This window comes from Mobula hypostoma, chromosome 18 (genome assembly GCF_963921235.1).
Source record: "Mobula hypostoma chromosome 18, sMobHyp1.1, whole genome shotgun sequence".
Taxonomy (NCBI): domain Eukaryota; kingdom Metazoa; phylum Chordata; class Chondrichthyes; order Myliobatiformes; family Myliobatidae; genus Mobula; species Mobula hypostoma.
The window spans coordinates 21,462,713-21,483,842 of NC_086114.1; the positions used below are offsets into that span (position 1 = coordinate 21,462,713).

General features: G+C 42.6%; 2 protein-coding genes across 4 annotated transcripts in view; one reads left to right on the forward strand and one right to left on the reverse strand.

Annotated features, from left to right (window-relative positions):
* The first annotated feature begins 363 nt into the window (after positions 1–363).
* pla2g12b (phospholipase A2, group XIIB) lies at positions 364–8,613 on the forward strand. Of its 2 annotated transcripts, none has more exons than XM_063070565.1 (4): positions 364–718; positions 2,892–2,968; positions 5,349–5,514; positions 6,500–8,613. In XM_063070565.1, exons 1-4 carry the CDS (start codon positions 496–498, stop codon positions 6,616–6,618), a joined length of 585 nt encoding a protein of 194 aa, XP_062926635.1. In that variant the 5' UTR covers positions 364–495; the 3' UTR covers positions 6,619–8,613. The 2 variants fall into 2 exon arrangements, with proteins under 2 accessions (XP_062926635.1, XP_062926634.1); XM_063070564.1 differs by having other exon boundaries at positions 367–718; positions 2,892–2,980.
* Positions 8,614–8,768: 155 nt separating this feature from the next.
* The window catches only part of oit3 (oncoprotein induced transcript 3), a 32,058-nt gene continuing 19,696 nt past the window's right edge, over positions 8,769–21,130 (reverse strand). For both annotated transcript variants that reach the window (XM_063070557.1, XM_063070558.1), the window contains exons 7-9: positions 20,495–20,910; positions 14,643–14,742; positions 8,769–12,036 (exon numbers count right to left, since the gene is read on the reverse strand). In XM_063070557.1, coding sequence (XP_062926627.1) covers positions 11,869–12,036; positions 14,643–14,742; positions 20,495–20,910 — 684 coding nt within the window. In that variant the 3' untranslated portion in view covers positions 8,769–11,868. The remainder of the gene's footprint in view (positions 12,037–14,642; positions 14,743–20,494; positions 20,911–21,130) is intronic.

A 21,130-nucleotide genomic window follows, 5' to 3' on the forward strand; every position in this document is an offset into this window, starting at 1 on the left:
CCACCGGGCTAGAGGTTCACCAGTGGGTCAATCACCGTGTCATCCCAAAATTAATTTTATCTGATGTCAGTGGAGCCAAATCTCAGAAGTGCAGCTGCCGGTGTACTGTGAACTGATCCAAGCACGAACTTACAGGCAACTGGTCTTGATACTTTGGAATTGTGAAGAAACTTTGTGTCACATTGCAACGTGTCAGCGTCAAAGTAATTAATATTTACTCATTTGAGGACTTTATGAGATAGGGTCTTGCCTATGTTTAAAGTGCACAGATAACTCTGAACAAATCAAGGTGTCTGAATTGAGACCGAACTCCTGCCAAACTTATACTCAGTCTGACCTTTAGACCATTGTAGCAGTGAGCTCATTCCAGATAAGAAGATGAAGGTTAAAAGTCCAGCTCAGAGAGAGATTGGAAAGGAGCGTGTGCTTTGGTGTTGAACATAATTTGCCGATCGTGGCTTTGCATGCTTCTCACCTCAAAGGTCTCCAGTAACCATGAGAGGAGGGGTGGTAATCGTCCTGTGGCTGGCCCTCACTGTGGCACGCTCTGAGGAAGAAAATAAGACCATGACCGTGGCCCAGGACAATTCAACCACCAGTTCAGACTGGGGCATTGGATCCATCCGAGATGGCTTCGAGACTGTCAACGGATACTTTGACTCATTCCTAGAGCTCCTAGGCGGCAGAAATGGAGTGTGTCAGTACAAGTGCCGATATGGTAAGTGTGGAACTGGGGAGAAAGAGTGAGGAGGGGGCGAAAGGGGATTTCAAAGCAAATAGAACAGGAAACAAAACAGTGAATGGAAATGTACTCACATTAAACACAGTACAGATGTGAGAGGCTGGAAATCCTGAGCAAAATGCATAAAATGCTGTAGGATCTTAGTAAGTCGGGCAGCATCTGGAGGGGAGAGGAATAAACAATCAATGTATTGGGCCAAGACCCTTCAGCAGGACTGGAAAGGAACGGGGTAGAAGCCAGAATAAACAGCTGGGGTCAGGGGAGGAGTTCCACCTGACAGGGATAAGTGAGACAGTACAGAAACAAAAGCAAAGTAGCCATTAACCCAAGAGGGCCACAAAATCACTTGCACAGATTCAGAACCGACTCGTTTGCAGAGAAGTTATATAATAGTAGATGGCAACCCCCCCCCCCCACCCCCGTGTGGCCTCTACACACATGCTATGGTTTGGGATTTCTTTTTGTTTACTGTGATTGTTTGATTAATCATTTACCGTCCTCAGAAGGCTTTCAGTTGGGTTAAAGGGTGGAGTGAATGATTGGGTGGGATGAGTTAAAAAAACTAAGTTGGAGAATGTTACAAATCATCCACAAAATGTGGTTTGAGAAGACCACTAGACGAGTGTCCTACTGAAGCAGATAGAGACTGCAGGAAGGCCTGTGAGTTCACAGAGTATGGATCTATCAGTTACGTGTGTTTCTATCGCTTACGTTGCAAGTTTGAATGTGTAGGCACTTCGGTGATGCGTGAGAAAAGGGAAGCTGATTAAGTAACACAGCCACGGTCTCTGTCTCACACCTCCTGGCCCGCTTGTGGCGTAGACTGTGAATTCTGCATTCAAGTCATCGGTCACTGTAAAACTGAGTTGGAAGCAAGTCGTCCTCAACCCCAAGGCTTCCTTCAAAAGAGGACCTTATCTGTGGATGTGTGTTTGTTTTATGTGTGTGTGTGTGTGTGTGTATGTATCAGTTCATAGTCTGTGCAGCAGGAAGATTTGTTTAACTTTTAGAGACCGTTGTCTAAAATTGTGGTTAGTAGCAACTGTGCTGTGTACGGGCTTCTGACATTTACAAGATGACAAAAAACAGCATGAGGTGGCCACCAGGTCCCTCAAGGCTGTCCGCCTTCCCCATTCAAAATTATCATGGCTGATCTATACTGGCCTCAACTCCTCCACAGGCCTCAATTCTCTGACCTTACCAAATTTAATTACCTCCTCTTTGAATATCTGTTCCTGAGATTCAACTCCCTCTGCAAGAAGTTCTTATGCACCTCTGTTTAAAGTGATCATCTGAAACTGCTCTAACTGCATCACAAAATCATGAATAAAGTAAAAGAAAAGATTCTTTTAAAAAAATCACTCAGCTTCTCCCATCTCCACAACACTCAACTCTCTGAGATTTCTACCTGGAGTAATCCCGAAATATTACTCGTTTTACTCTCTTCCCAATGAGGGCCATGCTTTGAGCTGCAAGACCTTAAGCTCTGAAATCTCTTCCCAAAACTTCTCCTCTATTACTCCTTCATGAAGAAGCCTATTGATTTGAGCAGAACCACACACTCCAACATTTGGCCCCAACATTTCTTAGTATCAGATTCTGTTTGATACAAGGGATCTTGCATAGGGTTATTCCTAAAAAAGCGGATGCTGGAAATCCAACACAATATGTACAAAACGCAGGAGGAACTCAGCAGGTCAGGCAGCGTCAGTTAGCAGACTTGTCATGATGAAGGGTCTCAGCCCGAAACGTCGACTATACTCTTTTCCATAGATGCTGCCTGGCCTGCTGAGATCCTCCAGCATTTTCTGTACCTACAAGCTGTTATAAGCTGGCTGGTGGCATAGTGGCATCAGCACTGGACTTTGGAGCGAAGGCTCCCAAGTTCGAATCCAGCCGGCTCCCTTGCACATTTTCCATCTGTGCTGGGTTGAGCGTCGAGCTAGCGACTTGGCCTCGTAAAAATAAGAAAGTCTGCTAAAAAAGATACCGTCATGACGGCATCCCGATGACTCCATTCGGAGTTAAGGAGTTAAGTAGAAGGAAAAATATTCTTTGAGAGTTTCTGGGATTTTAGGATTGAGCTACAAACCTAGAAAGATTATTTTGATGTATAACCGGAATAATTCATACTGCTCTCTCTACCCAGGTAAGGCACCTCTACCAAGACCAGACTATAAAACACCTGAGCCAAACGGTTGCAGCTCGAGTTTTCTCGGACTCAAGGTACCAGACACAGTATGTACTGAAAACACAACTTTCATTTTTTATTCATCTTCTTGAAATAACTGTTCGTAACTCTGAAATGCTGCTTAATTCAATGTGGCACCTCAACGCCAATGAGTCAAAAGGCTGTGGATTCACATCTCACTCCTGAGTGTAGAAACATAAACTGACCACCTCCTGAGCAGCACTGAGGCTATAGTCTCATCGAATTGGCTCATTCGACCTTTTGATGGGTTGTGAAGAACTTTGCTCACTCAGGTGATCATATACAAGATGGCAGAACATAGACACAAGAGATTCTCCAAATGCTGGAAATTTTGAGCAACGCACACAAAATGCTGGAAGAACTCTGCAGGTTCGGCAGCATCTATGGAGGGCAATAAATAGTTGACATGTTGAACTCTTCATCAGGTCTCAGATCGAAACATCAGCTGTTTATTCCTCTCCATAGATGCTGCCTGACTTGATAAGGTGGCACTATTTTAAAGAAGGGTGTGTGTTCTGGCTGAAGCCTCATGCAATAATTACCCCCCAGAAAACAACACTTGAACAGACTAAAGATAAGCTTCAAACAAGAGAAGATCTGCAGATGCTGGAAATCCAAAGCAACACACACAAAATGCTGGAGGAACTCAGCAGGCCAGGCAGCATCCATGGAAAAGAGTAAACTGTCAATGCTTTAGGGCAAGACCCTTACACATCAACTGTTTACTCTTTTCCATAGATGCTGCCCGACCTGCTGAGATCCTCCAGCATTTTGTGTGTGTTGTTAAAGACAAGTTTCATTTGTCACATGTACATCAAGGCATTGAAACATACAGTGAACTGTGTTGTTCATGGCAACGACCAACACAATCTGAGGATCTGCTGGGGGCAGCCCGCCAGTGTTGTCATGATTCTGGCACCAACATGGTATTCCTGTAACTGACTAACCCTAACCTGTTGGAAACCAGAGCACCCAGAGGAAACCCATGCAGTCTGGGGGAGAACATACAAACTCCTCACAGAGAGTGACAGGAATTGAGCCCCTATCACTGGCACTGTAAAGCATTAAGCTACCATACTGTTCCTATTCATTCATCATTGCATTATGTTGGTGGAAATTTACTGCAGGAAACTGGCTCTGTTTCCTCGTTGCAGCCACACTTTAAAAATGCATTGTCAGCTGTAGATACACCCATGCCCCCTTCCTTTCCATTCCTTATAGAGGGTCTCCGCCCGCAACTTCGATGGTTCATTTCCCTCCATAGATACTGCCCGACTTGCTGAAATTTTCCAGCATTATGTGTGTGTTTTGCTCAAGGTATTCAGCATCTGCAGAATCTCTTGTGTCAGCTGTAGGTCTCTGCGGGGTTTTCTGAAAAGATCTGTATAAAATGAGGGAACGCTGGAAATACTCAGTGGGTCAGGCTGTATCCATGGAGAGAGAAGCAGAGTTAAGGTTTCAAAGTAGGAAAATCATAAGTTAAGCATGTTTTAAATTGTGGAGAAGGGAGAACTGAACAAACAGGAATGCCTGTGATAGGGTGGAGACTGAGAGAGACCGACACAATAATACTGGGAGTATCAGCTGGGAGAAGATGTCGAAGGCTTGTTCGTCACAGCTGAATGAAAGTACAAATTGTTTCTTTTCTAAGATGTGAGAAGTACCACAGGCACATGCAGTAAATTATTTTCCCAATTAAAAATCCATCTTTAAAATGGAACACGTGACCAACAAAGTTCTAAGTAAATTTATTATCAAAATATGTATATGTCACCATATAGTACCTGGAGATTCATTTTCTTGCGGACATTTACAGGACAACACACACAAAATGCTGGAGGAACTCAGCAGGTCTGGCAGCATCTGTGGAAATGAATAGATAGTCGACGTTTCGAGCCTAGACTCTTCTTCGGGACTAAAAAGGAAGGGGGAAGTTACCAGAATATAAATGTGGCGGGGGGGGGGGTGGTTGAGGAAGCTAGCTGGATAAAAAAACAATATAATTTATGAAGCATTCTACATAAATAATATAAACAAAGAAAACACCAAAAACAAAGACTGGCAAATATCGAATGTGCAAATTAAGACAAACTGTGCACACAAAAATATTAATATTGAGAAAATGAGTTGTAGAAGAGTCCTTGAAAGTGAGTCTGTAGGTTGTAGAATCAATTCAGAGTTCTGGTGAGTGAAGTTATCCACGCTAGTTCAGGAGCACGATTGTTGTAGGGTAATAACTGTTCCTGAAATGATACACTCTTGTGATAGTGTCCACTAATATTTCATTACCAAGATCCAAGTGATTTCATGAATGCTACATTTTACAGGAAACTGAATAAAATTTGGTTCCAGTCTCAAAGGTTGCCTCTCTAAATGTTTTCCTTTTGCTTTCAGCTTGATTTGGGAATCCCAGCCATGACCAAGTGTTGCAATCAGCTCGATCTTTGTTATGACACTTGTGGGGCCAACAAATATCGGTGTGATGCCAAGTTCCGATGGTGCCTCTATGGAATTTGCTCTGACCTCAAGAAAAGTTTGGGCTTTGTGTCAAAGGTTGAAAGTAAGTATTTTAACTGAAAATGTATTAGCTGAAAACACTTTGGACATTTGAGACATAAATCTTCCCTGAGAAAATATTAGAGATGAAAGGATAGAGCTGGCTTGTTCACTGGAACTCTAGAAAAATACCAGAAATGCACAATGAATCCAAAAGGCATTTGGAAAATTTAATGGACTTCTCTTTCTATTGCAGAATTCCATCATATGTATTTATTCTGTGAATCTGGATAATTTACTAACTTCCTAGTGGGTTGACCATGAACCATGTCTCATGCCAGAGAACTGAGCACAAAAATCTAAAGTGAGATTTCAAGGGATTGATGCTCTATCTTTTGGATTTGATGTTTAACCCAGGAGCATCAGAAATAAACCCATTATACTGTGTAATGCAGTGTGTTAAAGAGTCATAGGGAGGTACAGCACAGAACAGGCTCTTCAGCCCATCAAGTCTATGCCAACGATCAACCAGTCATTTACATTAGTCCTGCATCAATCCCATTTTTTAAATTCCTCCTACGTTCTCATCAGCTCTGCCCAGATTCTACCACTCACCTGCACAGAGGGCAATTTACAGTGGCCAGTTAACCTACCAACATGCTCGTTTTTGGGATGTGGGAGGAAGTTGGGGCACCTAGAGCAACCCATGCAGTCACAGGGAGCATGCAAACTCCACACAGACAACATTCGAGGTTAGGACTGAACTCAGGTCTCTGGCATTTGTAAGACAGCTTTTCTTCCAGCTGTGCCACTGTGACATAAAGCTCTGGCCAATATTTACACCTTAACCAACATCTTTCAATAAACCCCAGTTATTTGTCAATATCAATTTCTTTTTATGGGATCTCGTGGAAAACTAGCCTGCCAGTATTCCTATCTGTAAGCTGTGACTTCACTTCAAGGGTACATCTTCGGCAGTGAAAAATTTGGGATAGCTCAAAGGGATAAGAAGGATGTGGTATAAATCTAAGGTCTTTCTTTCTTTCTAGCCTGTGAAACAGTAGCAGACACAATGTTCAATGCGGTCTGGACCCTGGGATGCAGGCCTTTCATGAACAGTCAGAGGTCAGCATGTACGTGCGCTGAGGAGGAAAGAGATGAGCTTTGAAGATGATAGCTGCAATACCGGACATGCCTGCATTTGTATGTGCAATGTGGCTCTCCCCTCTGTGACTATATGCAGCACGTGACTTTCCATGTGCAATAAGCAGCAAATATCCCTATTGGCACCTGTATGTGCCACACCAGAACTACCTGGTGACTTATTTATTTCTTGGTCTTTTCATGAAATGATACAGAACATGGTTTATGACCCACCACATCTTTGATGACTAAATAATTTAGAATAATTTCATATCAATTTATGGGAGCTATTTATATGTTTTGCCAAAGTATTTTGGAACAGGTTTGGGTGCTTCTTATGACTGACAAAGGATCTTTACTACCAAAATATTCTTCCCCTTCCAAATATTATTTTGTGTGTTTCTATGTCAAGCAACATCTTTAGGTTAGAGAATGGGTGTTCCCTGGTCATAGTTTCTACTGCACAGTGGGTGTTCACCCACGTCTCAAGGATACTACCAAGAAGCAGCTGTCAGTCTAATGATAAGGTTGAGGATGGGTCTTAGTATATGAGGAACGTGGGTACAAGTCAACACTCACCCACCACACAGGGCAGGGAGTTATTCAAAAATGCTGTGTAATCACCCGTCCTATTCTTTATAAAATTGTAGCCTTCTTATAAGAACAACCCACACATATGGTGCCCTTTAATAAGTTAAGACACCCCAACACAGGATCAGAATTAGACGCAGTGTGACACCAAGCATCGTGAGGAGGTGAACTGAAGCTTGGCCAAAGAGTAGGGATTTTGGGTCCATCTTAAAGGAAAATAAAGAGATGAACTGAGGCAGATCTAGAAGTTGAATTCGTATAATCAACCCAAATATGCCAATACTAGACTATAAACCACGTAGTTATTATTGAGTCGCACAGGAGAGTTAGGTACATGGATTATTCACACAGCAGCTCTAAGCAGCCGACAGAGGACAACATCAACACTTCAACCAAGACAGAAGCTTTCAGACTTCCCTGGGTTTTTGGATTCCTCGTGGTCCATATGTATCCTGGAAAGAACTTGCCCCTTTTTCTGTTTACCATCAACAGCTGTCTTACAGCAAAGTGTGGTCCCGTAGACCTCTAACATTGGAATCAATCCACAACACACATTAGACACTGAAAAGTACACAGTAGAAGGTAGAATTCTTACTGTTTTTGGGCTGGTTGCAGTAACCTGGTCTTGTGCGCCCCAGTTGATAGAGTCATAAGGACAAAGAGTGTGGAAGCAGGCCATTCAGCCCAGTACATCCATGCTGACCAGAGGGCATCTGTCCATATTAATCCTATCTCCTGTCCATGGCCTTAAACATCCAGGAAAATCAAGTGCCTGACTAGACTCTACTTCAATGCCTGTAGTAGCTCTCATAGTAACTGTCTTCTGCCAGTCACTTAGTTCCAGCTGCTCACCACTCTTTGAGAAAAAAGATGCCCTTCTGATCCACTCTTATACTAAATCTATGTTCTTCAGCTGTAACTACCTCTAACATGGGGAATAGTTTCTTGCAGTTGACCCTAACTATACCCCTCATAATTTTATATACCTCAGTCATGTCTCAACTTAACCTCCTCCACTCCAGGGAAAACAAACCCAGCCTCTCCGCTCTCCAGTCTCCGCGGAGCTAGCGTGGGGTACATCACATGCCATCTGCCACATGAAGATACCAAAAGCAACTTTTCCTGCCACAGGTTCCCCAGACAGTGTGCAACACCAGACATCTTCCCCACTGAGTGCACAGTTGCCTGGTTACCCTCATTTGCTCTTCCATTTCAGCTGCTCTCTCCCTCGCATGGGAAGTGTTCCATTTGGTTTTGTAGCACAGAAGTAGCTGCATTTTAATTATTGAACAGCAGGGAAAATCGTTTATGTTAAGAAGGAACAAAATTGGATCAATGTGTTTTTTTCTGAGTAAGTCTTTGAAAACGTGATTGCTGTGTGGTGTGACAGGAATAAATATGAAGTGGGACACTTATAAAACACTGAAAACATTCTCTGTCACTGCATTCTACAATTCTCTAGTCCACATCAACTGAGCATTGGTGTTAGGAGTGAGTTTGTGCTTGTGCATCTGTATGTGTCTAAGTTTACTCATAACTGTGTAACAACACTATTTGTAACAATGCTGCCCTCACCCACCTCTCTTCCGCTTCGCGCACGTCTGCCCTCACCCCATCCTCTCGTAGAAACACCAGGGATAGGGTTCTTCTTGTTCTCACCTACCACCCCACAAGCCTCCGCATCCAGTACATAGTTCTCCGTAATTTCCGCCATCTCCAATAGGATCACACTTTCTTTCTTTTCAAATCTTTTTATTGTTATATTATACAGGAAAAATAACATGAGTACATTGAAGTAACAACACTTACAATGTCTCAAAAAAGACATTATCTTAAAGATTGAAAAAAAGGATAAAAAATAGGATCACACTTTCAAGTACTTCTTTCCCTCCCCACCACTTTCCACTTTCTGTAGGGATCGCTCCCTACACGACACCCTTGTCCTTTTGCCCCTTCCCACCGATCTCCCTCCTGGCACGTATCCTTGCAGGCAGAAGAAATGCCACGTCTGCCCCTACACCTCCTCCCTCACTACCATTCAGAGCTCCAAACAATCCTTCCACGTGAGCGACACTTCATTGTGAGTCCGTTGGGGTCATCTACTCTATCCGGTGTTCCCGGTCTGGCCTCCTGTATTTCAGTGAGACCTGACGTAGATTGGGAGATTGCTTCATCTAGCACCTTCTCTCTGTCCACCACAAAAAAAAAACGGGATCTCCCAGTGACCACCCATTTCAATTCTACTTCCCATTACCATTCTGACATATCAGTCTATGGCCTCTTCTACTGTCGCGGTAAGGCCCACTCAGGTTGAAAGGGCAACACCTTATATTCCAAACACAAACAAAAGAAAATCCGCAGATGCTGGAAATCTGAGCAACACACACAAAATGCTGGAGGAACTCAACAGGCCAGGCAGCATCTATGGAAAAAAGTACAGTCAACGTTTTGGGCCGAAACCTTATATTCCATCCTGGTAGCCTCCAACCTGATGGCATGAACATTGATTTCTCGAGCTTCCGGTAATTACCTCCCCCCCCACCCCTCTGTCCTTCACCATTCCGCATTTCCATTCCCCTCTCTCACCTTACCTGCCCATCACCTCCCTCTGGTGCTCCTCCCACTTCCCTTACTTTCATGGTCTTCTATCATCTCCTATCAGACTCCCCCTCCTCCAGCCCTTTATCTCATTCAACAATCAACTTCCAAGCTCTTTACCTCACCCTGCCCCTCTTCCAGTTTCACCTATCACCTGCAACCTTGTACTTCCTCCTCCCCTCCCCCACCTTCTCCCTCTGACCCCTTCCTCCTTCCTTTCCAGTCCTGATGAAGAGTTTCGGCCTGACACATCGACTGTTCACTTTTTTCCATCGATACTGCCTGGCACATTGAGTTCCTCCAGCATTTTGTGTGTGTTGCTTTGTAACTGTGCAATTGTATTTGTGACTGCTGATCTATAAAGATTTGCTTTATTTTTCACGCCTGCAATGAAATGCATCGATTGCATCAAATCAAATCAGTGAAAATTGTGCTGGAAGCCCAAAGGTCACCATACATTGGTCACAACCATTCTAACTGGCACAGCTCACTAACCCTAACACATATGTCTTTGGAATGTGGGAGGAAACCAGAGCACCCAGAGGAAATCCATGCAGTCATAAGGAGAACATACAAACCCCCACAGTGGCAGGAATTGAACCCTGATCTTAGAGCTGGCGTGCTATGACACATACCAAACTGCCCATTGACTACCTGTGTTTGTGTAAGTGTATCTGTGCCTGTCGATCCCATTGACCATGTGTCATTGTTCTAGCACAATTATGCCGTGCATAAATCACAAGACCAGAACCAAAAAATCACGGTGTGATACACAAATAAAAATATCCTCCAAACTAACGTGGCCGAGTCCTGTCCACCAATGAATCATTGGTTAATAGATATATGAAACCATTCCTGTGTTCAATACTATAGGGTGAGTGTTGACCTTGGTGAAAGGATTGGAGCAGGGTGATGTTAATTATTACATGTAAAAGAAAAAATGATGGTGTTATGGAGGGGAAGTAGTTATTTTAAATGTGGAGGTAATAGGGATTAATATCCTAACTCTAAGCTATATAAGAGGCCCTTGTTTGAAAAGTCACCTGAAGGAAACTCACTCAGTCACGTACAAACTCCTTACAGGCAGTGGCAGGAATTGAACTGCAAGTGGCGATCGCTGGCACTGTAAAGCGATGCACTAACTGCCACACTATCATGCTGTCCATTCGGATCTCGTTGCTGAACGGTTGCATGGAAATGTGTTATAAGAGGGGGACAGAGGTGATGGTATAGAGTCAAGGATTTGAACAGCACAGAAATTGGCAAATTAAATCCTTACTGACCATCAAGCACCCATTCACACTAATACTCATCCCATTTTGTTTTTCCCACATTCCCACCAATTCCCCCATAGATTCTGGGGCTTATTGAACACTCTTAACAAAATTCTACAGATCTACTGTTATTAGTATCCTGACTGGTTGCATCATTGTCTGGTACAGCAATTTGAATGTGCAGGAATGCAAGAAGTTGCAGAGTAGTGGGCTCAGCTCAATATATCACAGGAACATCCTTGCCCGCCACCAGTAGTACCTACAGGTGACACTTCCCCAAGAAGGCACCATCCATCATCTCCCTACATTCCTCCAAGATCCAGTGGTGCAGGGGAAGGAACGGAAGCCATTACAGGGGATCTTCTAGGTACAAATTAATCAATAAGCCTTGTTTCTGGGTGACGACTGTAAGGGGACAGGAAAGAAAACTGGTTTAAAGGAAACAGTTTGGAAAGAGTGGCCAGTCAAAACTTTCTGCAGCAGGGTGATGAGAGTCTAACTTTCGACAGTACTGCAACAACAAATTTCGTTCCAAATAGATCACGTGAGACAAACAGATTAAAGTAATGAGCATCTTTATTAAAATACAATAATTATGGAGGTCTATCATTAAGATATTGTATTCCAAATGGATTACGTTATCATGCAAGCCACTCAGTTAGTCTTCTATCACTATATTATTTTAGTTTGTTAATCAGAAATCAAACTAGATATAGTTAACGAGCGAAAGCAATGATATGTTTTTGCTACTTGTGTGTTAATGCACAAATTTAAAGCTGTTCGGTGGAACATTCTGGATACTGTAAGCTTCGTTACTCTGCGTCAATCACTATTGGACCTCCACTGAGGAGATGATCGCTCAGGTGACCGGAATCGTCCATCCCTATAGATCTACGCATCCGCTTGCGGCAGCCCTGGGAGCACCGTGACTTGGCATCCTGCACCCCGCACACCAGAACCCGGCAGTGCAGGTACACTTTCTACAGAGGGAGGATAACAATAGTCAGTGCACCATCAGTGCATCTCAGGAGAACTTGACAGGTTAACAGAAATCATTGATCAGCGAGGCCGCTGACTGGAAAAATTAAATTGGGTCCCTAACTTCCCAAGATCATGGAGTACAGAGGTGTGACAATGGCCACTCAACCCATCAAGTGGACAGCCAAAGACTTTTTCCAAAGGTGGAAATGGCCAATACAAAGGGGCTTCATTTTAAGGCGATTGGAGGAAGGATTTTTCCCCCCACACAAAGAGTGGTGAGCACGTGGAATGCCCTGCCAGGGGCGCTGGTAGAAACAGATATATTAGGCGCATTGTAGAATGGAGGCCAATGAGTGAGAGAAGGGTTAGGTTGATCTTAGAGTGGGTTAAAAGGTTGGCATAACATTGTAGGCCAAAGGGCCTGTACTGTGCTGTCGTGTTCTATATACCTTTGGGAATGTTATCGAATTAATCCTTCCTCCCTGTAGTCTTCATCCAAGACCCTTTTGAGAGCTGTTACTACATCTGCCTTCACTCTGCTGTCAGCGAGTGTATTCTTAATCACAGTTAATGTTTTTCTACATTGCTGCTTGAATCTGTGTTCATTGGCTGCCAACTCTCTTGCTCATGGAAGCAGTCACCACCCCCCTATTCTATTGAGTTTCTCTCCTGTTAATTTCATCATAATTTGATCCTCTCTCACAAGTTGTTTCTAACCTCCTCTGTTCTGAGGTAAACATCTGTAGTCTATCTACACACCTCTTCATGACTGCTTCATATCTGGCATCATTTGAATAAATCTCTTTTTATCTTTGGTTAAACACTCAACATTTTCCTAAAGGGTGGTGCCAGAATTGCCCATAACACCTTCAGGAAAAACAATAAATTTTCTGAGGACTAATCTAATTATCAACAATTAGGATCAAAGTTCAAAGTATATTTATTATCGAAGGGCAAGTATGTCACCATATACTACCCTGGGATTCATTTTCTTGGAGCCATTCACACCAGAACAAAAAAATACAATAGAATCAATGAAAAACTACATACAAAGACTGACAAATAACCAACGTACAAAAGGTAAACTGAGCAAATGCAAATCAAAACAAATAATTCATTGTATAACTAAATATAATAGATAAATAGAGAGAGAAAAAAAGAAAGAGAGGGAAAGAGGAAGGGGGAGGGGGAAGGGGGAGAGAGGAAGGGGAGAGAGGAAGGGGAGACAGGAAGGGGAGCGGGGAAGGGGAGAGGAGAAGGGGGAGCGAGGAAGGGGAGAGAGGAAGGGGAGAGAGGAAGGGGAGCGAGGAAGGGGAGCGAGGAAGGGGAGCGAGGAAGGGGAGCGAGGAAGGGGAGCGAGGAAGGGGGAGAGAGGAAGGGGGAGAGAGGAAGGGGGAGAGAGGAAGGGGGAGAGAGGAAGGAGAGAGAGGAAGGGGAGAGAGGAAGGGGAGCGAGGAAGGGGGAGCGAGGAAGGGGAGAGAGGAAGGGGAGAGAGGAAGGGAGAGGGAGAGAGAGACAGAGAGAAAGAGCGAGAGAGACATTGAGTGAAACAGAGAGAAGGAGAGACAGAAACAGAGAGAGAGAAAGAGAGAAAAACAGAAAAGGAGAGAGAAGTCAGAGAGAAAGAGAGAGAGAAAGAAAGAAGTAAGAAAAGAAGAAAAAGAGAAAGAAAAAGATTGACTTGTAGAGTCTTGAAATTGAGTTCATAGATGTGGAAACTGTTCAGTGTTGTGGTGAGTGAAGATGTCTACACTGGTTCAGGAGCCTGATGGTTGAAGGGTAATAATGTAACTTGGCCAAGAAAACTCTGGCCATGTGTCCCCCCCTTGAAGTAAGTGTCAGAGCTGAACCAACTAAAGGCACAATCCATGGATCCATGTCATAGCTCCAGACAGAAACAGAATTGGTAAATTGTTTTATTATTGTCACATGCACCAAGTTACAGTGGAAAGCTTTGTTTTGCATGCTATGCATAAAGATGATTTCATAACATCAGTGCTTTGAGGTTGTACAAGGGGGAAAAATAACAAAATGCAGAATAAAGTGTCACAGTTACAGAGAAAGTGCAGTTCAGGCAGATAATAAAGTGCAAGGCCACGGATGAGGTAGATTCTGAGGTCAATCATACATTCAATAGACTTATAACATCAGAACAAGAGTTGCCTCTGAGCCTGGTGATATGAGTTTACAGGCTTTTTCTATCCTCTGAATGACTATTATGGGTGGGCTCTTTGATAATTTAGGCTGCTTTACTAAGACAGCAAGATGTATCAACAAGGCTCCACGAGGGGGAGGCTGGTTTCCGTGATGTGCCAAGCTCTGTCCACAACTTGGAACAGACTCCGAATGCAATCTAAATCCTATCACAATCTAAATCACAATTCACATAATCCCAGCTGCAGTTCTGAAACGAAAGCTGTTAGTCAAACTACAGTATATTACCTCTTACTTGAAGGCAGTAAACAGTCGCAGTCTCTACACTTTCCAGCAATGATTGGTGAGTATCAGAGTGTCCACATGCTTTGACTGAATAGACGGTGTAATATCTATCTGACCAAATGTGTTGCATCTTGAACCTTTGCACTTCCTGGGGGGAAATTCTTACCTTATTATCTCTTCCCACAAACTTAAAGACAGGGACGTAGAAATGTTTTGCAAGATGGTCTTTGGCTGTCTCTTGCTTGACAGTATCATCATTGATGCAGCTGTGAAAACAAAAATAAGGTAACTATTTGGACCCAGTGTATCAGAATAAAGAACAACTCTTTTTAAGTGTTAGTCAGACTCACAATCCCCACTGCTAAGTTGGTTGCAGAGGTGTTATCTTAACAGATGGTGTATAACCTATAGAATGTCAAGCTGGGTTAGAATGGACTTCAGTGGGAAAATATACTTGGTGTCCCCTTTTATAGGTACAACTGTACAAATGCTTATTAATGCAAATATTTAATCAGCCAATCATATGGCAGCAATTCAATGCATAAAAGCACGCAGACATGGTCAAGAAGTTCATTTGTTGTTCAGACCAAACATCAGAATGGGGGAAGAAATGTGAAACAAGTGATTTTGACCATGGAATGATTGTTGGTGCCAGACGGGGTGGTTTGAGTATCTCAGAACTACTGATTTCCTGTGATTTTCATGTCCATCAGTCCCTGGAGTTCACTGAGAATGCTGTGATAAACTTAAAAAAAAAACATCCAGTGAGCAGAGAGTTCTGTTGGTGAAAACACTTTGTTACTGAGAAATAACTCAAATAACCACACGTTAACAACAGTGGCGTGCAGAAGATGACCTCAGAATGTGCAACACATCAAACCTTGAAGTGGAAGGGCTACAGCAGTAGAAAACCACACTGGGTTCCACTCCGGTAGCTAATAAAGTGGCCACGAGTGTTCACAGAGGTGATATTTTATGCATACACAGAATAGTTGTAGCATTTGTGTTGGGGATAGTAAAATACCTATCAAAAATAATTATTTATCAGAAATGAAGTGCATTGCTCTGTTCATCCAAGAGAACAGGCCAATGAAGAGAATGAAAGAAAGTGGTCACATTTTAGACAATTCTGTTATCAGATATCAAGTTTTACCAAAAGAAGCATCCTTTTTAGCTGGCACCGATTTTAAGCACACCACCCAGCTGCTGATCCAATGAAATGAATGGTTCAGACATCATAAAAGCTTGGAAAAATAATCTTCTAACTTGGTTTGTGTCATTGTTGATTAACATCCACCTGCACCACCACAGATTCTTCTCCAGCTTTTGAGTTTTTACAGACAAGTTCTTTTTTCCTTAGTTTCCTCAACTCCAAATCCAACATTATTTGTGAAATCATTTTTTTTTAAAAAGCTGTTAGAAATCTGAAACAAAAACCAAAAATGCTGAAAGCACTCAGCAGGTCAGGCAGCATCTGTGGGAAGAGAAACAGAGTCATGAAGAATGTTCATCAGAACTTCGCTGAAAGGGTATCCTGTTACATTTTGCAACTCCAAAACATTAAATTCAATTGAAATAAGAACACAGAGCCAGAAATGATGTATCTTAGTTTCGTTTTTACTTTAAGCAAGGCACGCATCTCGATGGGCCGAATGGCCGACTTCTGCTCCTTTGTCTTATGGTTTATGACGTGGTGGTGTGATGACTTATGCCATTCACATACTTCATACATGGAACCCATAATGAATTACTTAAACAACAAAGAATGTTTAATCAAACAATATATTTACAACGTTACTCTAATATTACCGAAACATTCATCCCTACTTAGCTATAAACTCTAACCCAATATAGAATGCATCCATCTCTCTCTCTCTCTCTCTCTCTCTCTATATATATATATATATACACACACACACACACATACATATATATATATATATATATATACATATACACACACACATATATATACACATATATATATAGCAAATTTTAAATTGCCCCATTCAGATTGAATTGCTATGGAGGATTTCTGACCATGTGGGATAACATCTTTCCTGACGAGGGGCATCGCCCTGCATGGAGGTGAGACTTCTGGCTGTGAAACAATCTCAGGTTCTGGTGCCGTCTCCATGGTGGGTGTAGCAGCTGACTCTGGGACTGGAGGAAACCGTTCTTTCTTCTGGATGTGTTGGTATCCCGGAACACTGCGTGGTGAGTTTCACTTGATGATGTGAATAATATTGTGCAGGTACAGTGACTGAGATCATCATTTCCTTTACCTTTTGAAAAGCCAGCTCACACTGCTTTGTCCACTACCATTTCTTCTCAGTCTGTAGTAATGAGTTCAAGGGATGGAGCACAGTAAGCAAGTTTGGCAGGAACCTGTTGTAGTAATTGAAGGATCCTAAAAAGGACCGAACTGTGATGCCCTATGGCAGACATCCCACCTCTCCCGGAACTTCCGGGAGTCTCCCGCATTTTAATAGTGGCTCTCTGATGCCCGCAAATTACATACAATATCATGGAAATCAATTTTTTTGAGAGCAAGCGAGAGAAAGGCAAGAGAGAGCGACCAGGAGAGAGAGCGCGTGCGCGAGAGCGAGCGAGAGAGGGAGAGAGAGAGAGCCATTGCAGAGTGTTCCAAAAAAATATAAAACGTACGTCACTCCAGACTACACTAAAGTGAACCCCTGCCTAATAGGGGTCAAAATAATGACAGTGTTGCTCGCTGCACTGTTTGCAACAATGACTTTTCTATTGCCCATGGTGGGTTAAGACTGTAAAAGACATGTTGAGGTGAGTTTAACAGGTGTCATTCGTTCATCAGCATAGCTAACGTTATTTAAACTAGCTGGCCAGCTGCTAAGGAGTTGCTCTATTGCAGACATTCCACCTGTCCAGGAAGTCTCCCGCAAATTGATGGTGCTACCTCCCTGAAATGAGTTTTTGCAGGGTGGGATGTCTGCCTATGGCCTTGAGGTATCCACCATTGCTTGAATTTTCTCAGCACACTGAAGTAATTCTTGTGTTCGATGATATGACCACAGTAAGTGATGCGTGGTTTAAAGAATTCACACACTTCTGTGTGGACTGAGTCCATAATCTTCTAATCTTTGTAACACTGATTTGAGATTTTGGTGATGCTCCTTGTCATCCTTACTGGTGACAATGATGTCTTCCAGGTAACAATGAGTGCCTGGACAGCCTTGCAGTACCTGATCCATAGCTTTCTATGGACCAGGGTGCAGATGCTACTCCAAAAATAAGCCTATTGTAGCAATAAAACTTTTTGTGATTGCTTATGGTGAGAAACACTTTGGACTCTTCTTCCATCTCCATCTGTAAGTAGGCCTCAGCTAAGTCCGCTTTGCTGAAGTGTTTCCCTCCAGAAAGGTTTGCAAAGATATCCTCTATCCTGGGCAGAGGGTATTGATCTACTTTCAGTACTGGGTTGATGGTGACCTTAAAATCACCACAAATCCTGACAGACCCATTCTTCTTGGCTTCTGGGATCACTGGCATTGCCTATGGGCTCCACTCAACCTCGGAAAGAATTCCTTCAGTCTCCATGCAATCTAGCTCACAGGCTGCTTTATCACGGGCGATATAAGGAACCAGACAGGCTTTGTAAAACTTGGGTGTGGCATTTTCATTTAACACTATTTTACCCTTGATATTTATGAGCTTTCCAATGCCATATTTGAATACTACTGTGGCATCATCGGGTATCTTTCTTAAGTTGCTTTCAGTTGACTCTGTTGTAGGGGATGTGGCATGCAAATGGTGAATGGATCTCCAATCAAGATGTAGTTGTCTCAGCCAATCTTTGTTGCACTTTCTGCAAATTTGGCCTTTAAATTGGCATTGGTCTGGTGTATGAGAGCCCCTGCCACAACTGTAACATAATCGATTCATCCCAGCTGGTTTATGTTTAGATGTTGCAATTCTGTTGATGCTCACTTTCACTCCTGACTGCAACTCAGTTGTGTCTCTTTCTGCTGCTTCCATTGACACAGCTATTTCAACTGATCTTTTAAACGTAAGTTGTGCTTCAGTTAGGAACTATTTTTGGAATGCTTTCTTGTAAGATTTCACAAACTAAGTGATTTCTCAGAGCATCATTAGGCCCATTATTGAACTAACAATGTTTCGACAATCTCTTCTGTTCAGCCAAGTACTGAAATGGACTGCCCTTCCTTTTGACTCCGTTTATGAAACCTAAAGTGTTCTGCAATCAACAATGGTTTTGGTTCCAAATGTTCCTGTATTACTTTCATGATATCAGCAAAGCTCACTACAGCTGATTTCATTGGAGCAGTCAAACTTCCAAGCAAACTAGCCTTTAAATCCAATGCAATCAGCAAAATTGGCATCTGCTTTTCATTGGCTACTTTACCTACTTTAGAGTACTGCTTAATTCGCTCAATATACATATTCCACTTATCTCTTGTGCAGTTGAATGCATCTATCATTCGAATGAAGCCAGCCATTTCTGAATTTTAAAAATTTCTCATTATTATCACTCAGTACTTACTGTTTATGAACCCATGAATTCGTCCCTTTGCTGCCTTTGTTTTAACTCGACCAATTTTCTCCCCCTTGAAGAAAATAATGTGTTGCACTGCCTCTAAGCAAAAACTCAGATGGTTTTTGCAGCATTTTTTATAATTCAAATATCTCACAGCACTTCAACAGGTATGTAGTCATCTTTAAAACTTCCTCGCCACTACTGTCATGTTTTGTAACTCCAAAATATTAAATTTAATCGAAATAAGAACAAAGGGCAGGGAGTAATGTATCTTAGTATCATTTTTACTTTAAGTGAGACATGCACTTATGACTTGGTGGAGTGATAACGTACGCCATTCATGTACTTCACACATATAACCCATAATGAATTACATGCACAATAATGTTTATTCAAACAATATATATACAATATTACTCAAATATTAAATACACAACATATTCAGCTGAAATATTATCTTTCTCTTTCCACAGATGGTATCTAACCTGCTAAGAGTATTTTCTGTCTCACAGCTCCACAACCCAGGTTTAATCTTGGCTTCTGCTGCTGTCTTATGTGGAGCTTGAATGTTTTCTTGTGGTTGCATGAATTGTTGATTGGCCACTGAAAATTGCCCCTAGTGTATAGATGAGAGGTAGGATCTAGGTGGGGTAGAGGGGTAGGATTTAGGTGGGGTGGAGACGATGGGAATCTTGGTATAATAAATTGGGTTAGGGTAGGATTAAAGTAAAATGGGTGCTTGTTGTTTGGCATGAACTCGATGGGCTGAAAGGCCTGTTTCTCTCAATGACTCCTTCATAAATCAAATTATTTGATTTAGGAGTTTGGATATTATTATGAAGTTGTATAACATATTGATGAGTTCTAATTTGGAGTATGGTGTGCAGAAAAGATATCAATAAGATTGAAAGAGTGCAGAGAAAATTTGCAAGCATTTTGCCAGGACTTGAGAACCTGAGTTATAGGGAAAAGTTGAATAGATGAGGACTTTATTCCCTGGAGTTAGGAGAATGAAGGGAATTTTGACAGAAGTATACAAAATTATGAGGGGTTTAGACAGGGTAAATGTAAGCAGTCTTTTTTCACTTAAGTCTTCATTCAGAGGATGCTGAGAGTGTGGAATGAGCTGCCAGTGGAAGCAGTGGGTGTAAGTTAGATTTCAAAATTTAAGAGAAGTTTGGATAAGTATATGGATAGGAGGAGTATGGAGAGCTACGGTCCAGGTGAGGGAGAATAAGAGTTTGGCGATGAGCAGATGGGCAGAAAGCCTGTTCCCATGCTCTAGTACTCTATGAAGAAAGTTTGCCATCCTAACTAACCTTGTCTGGACTGTATATGATCTCACATTGAACAGCTCGCTGAAATGGCTTTACAGGGGAAGTTTGGGGATGGATAATGAATTAAAATACTGACCTTGCCAATGTTATACACAATCCACAAAACAAAATTTAAAATCATGGCACAGTGTCCAGCTTGGTACTTACCCATCCTTTATGAGGTAGTACCTCATAATATCATCACTGTTGGGAGAGGGAGTAGCAAAGCAGTTCTCCACCAGAGCTTCAAGGCCATCCACGTGCATGAGAGGTTCAATCCCAAAGTACAGGGAGTCTCGGAGTTTGAGAACTGGTGGGGTGTCTTTATAGATCTCATCAAAGTCCTTGGATTTAAAGATCTCCAGAGCGAAGGGGAAGAGCCCATGATTTCGACCCACGATCTGCAGCAGGGAGTTTGCAGGGTTGGGGACATATCCTTCAGACACCATGTATTGGCGGGGGAACTCACAGGTGATGGGAATCACTAGCTTACTGGTCCTGATGATGATATCTCCATTACTGCCCGGTGTCTGCTTGGGAATACCAGTCAGTGTGTTTCTAGCAATTATGTTATCATCTGCAACCTAGAGTGAGAGACAGAGACAGGGCAGGGGAGGGGGAGGGTGAGGGTGAGAGTGGGGGCGAGAGAGAGGGGGTGGGGGAGGGGGAGGGGGAGAGAGAGATACAAACAGAAAGATTAGTCAGTACTTTTAGAATTATAATGGCATGTAACAGGCCATTCAGACCATCAAGTCAGTGCCAAGCATCAAGCGCCCATTTACATGAATCTAATACTAATTCCAT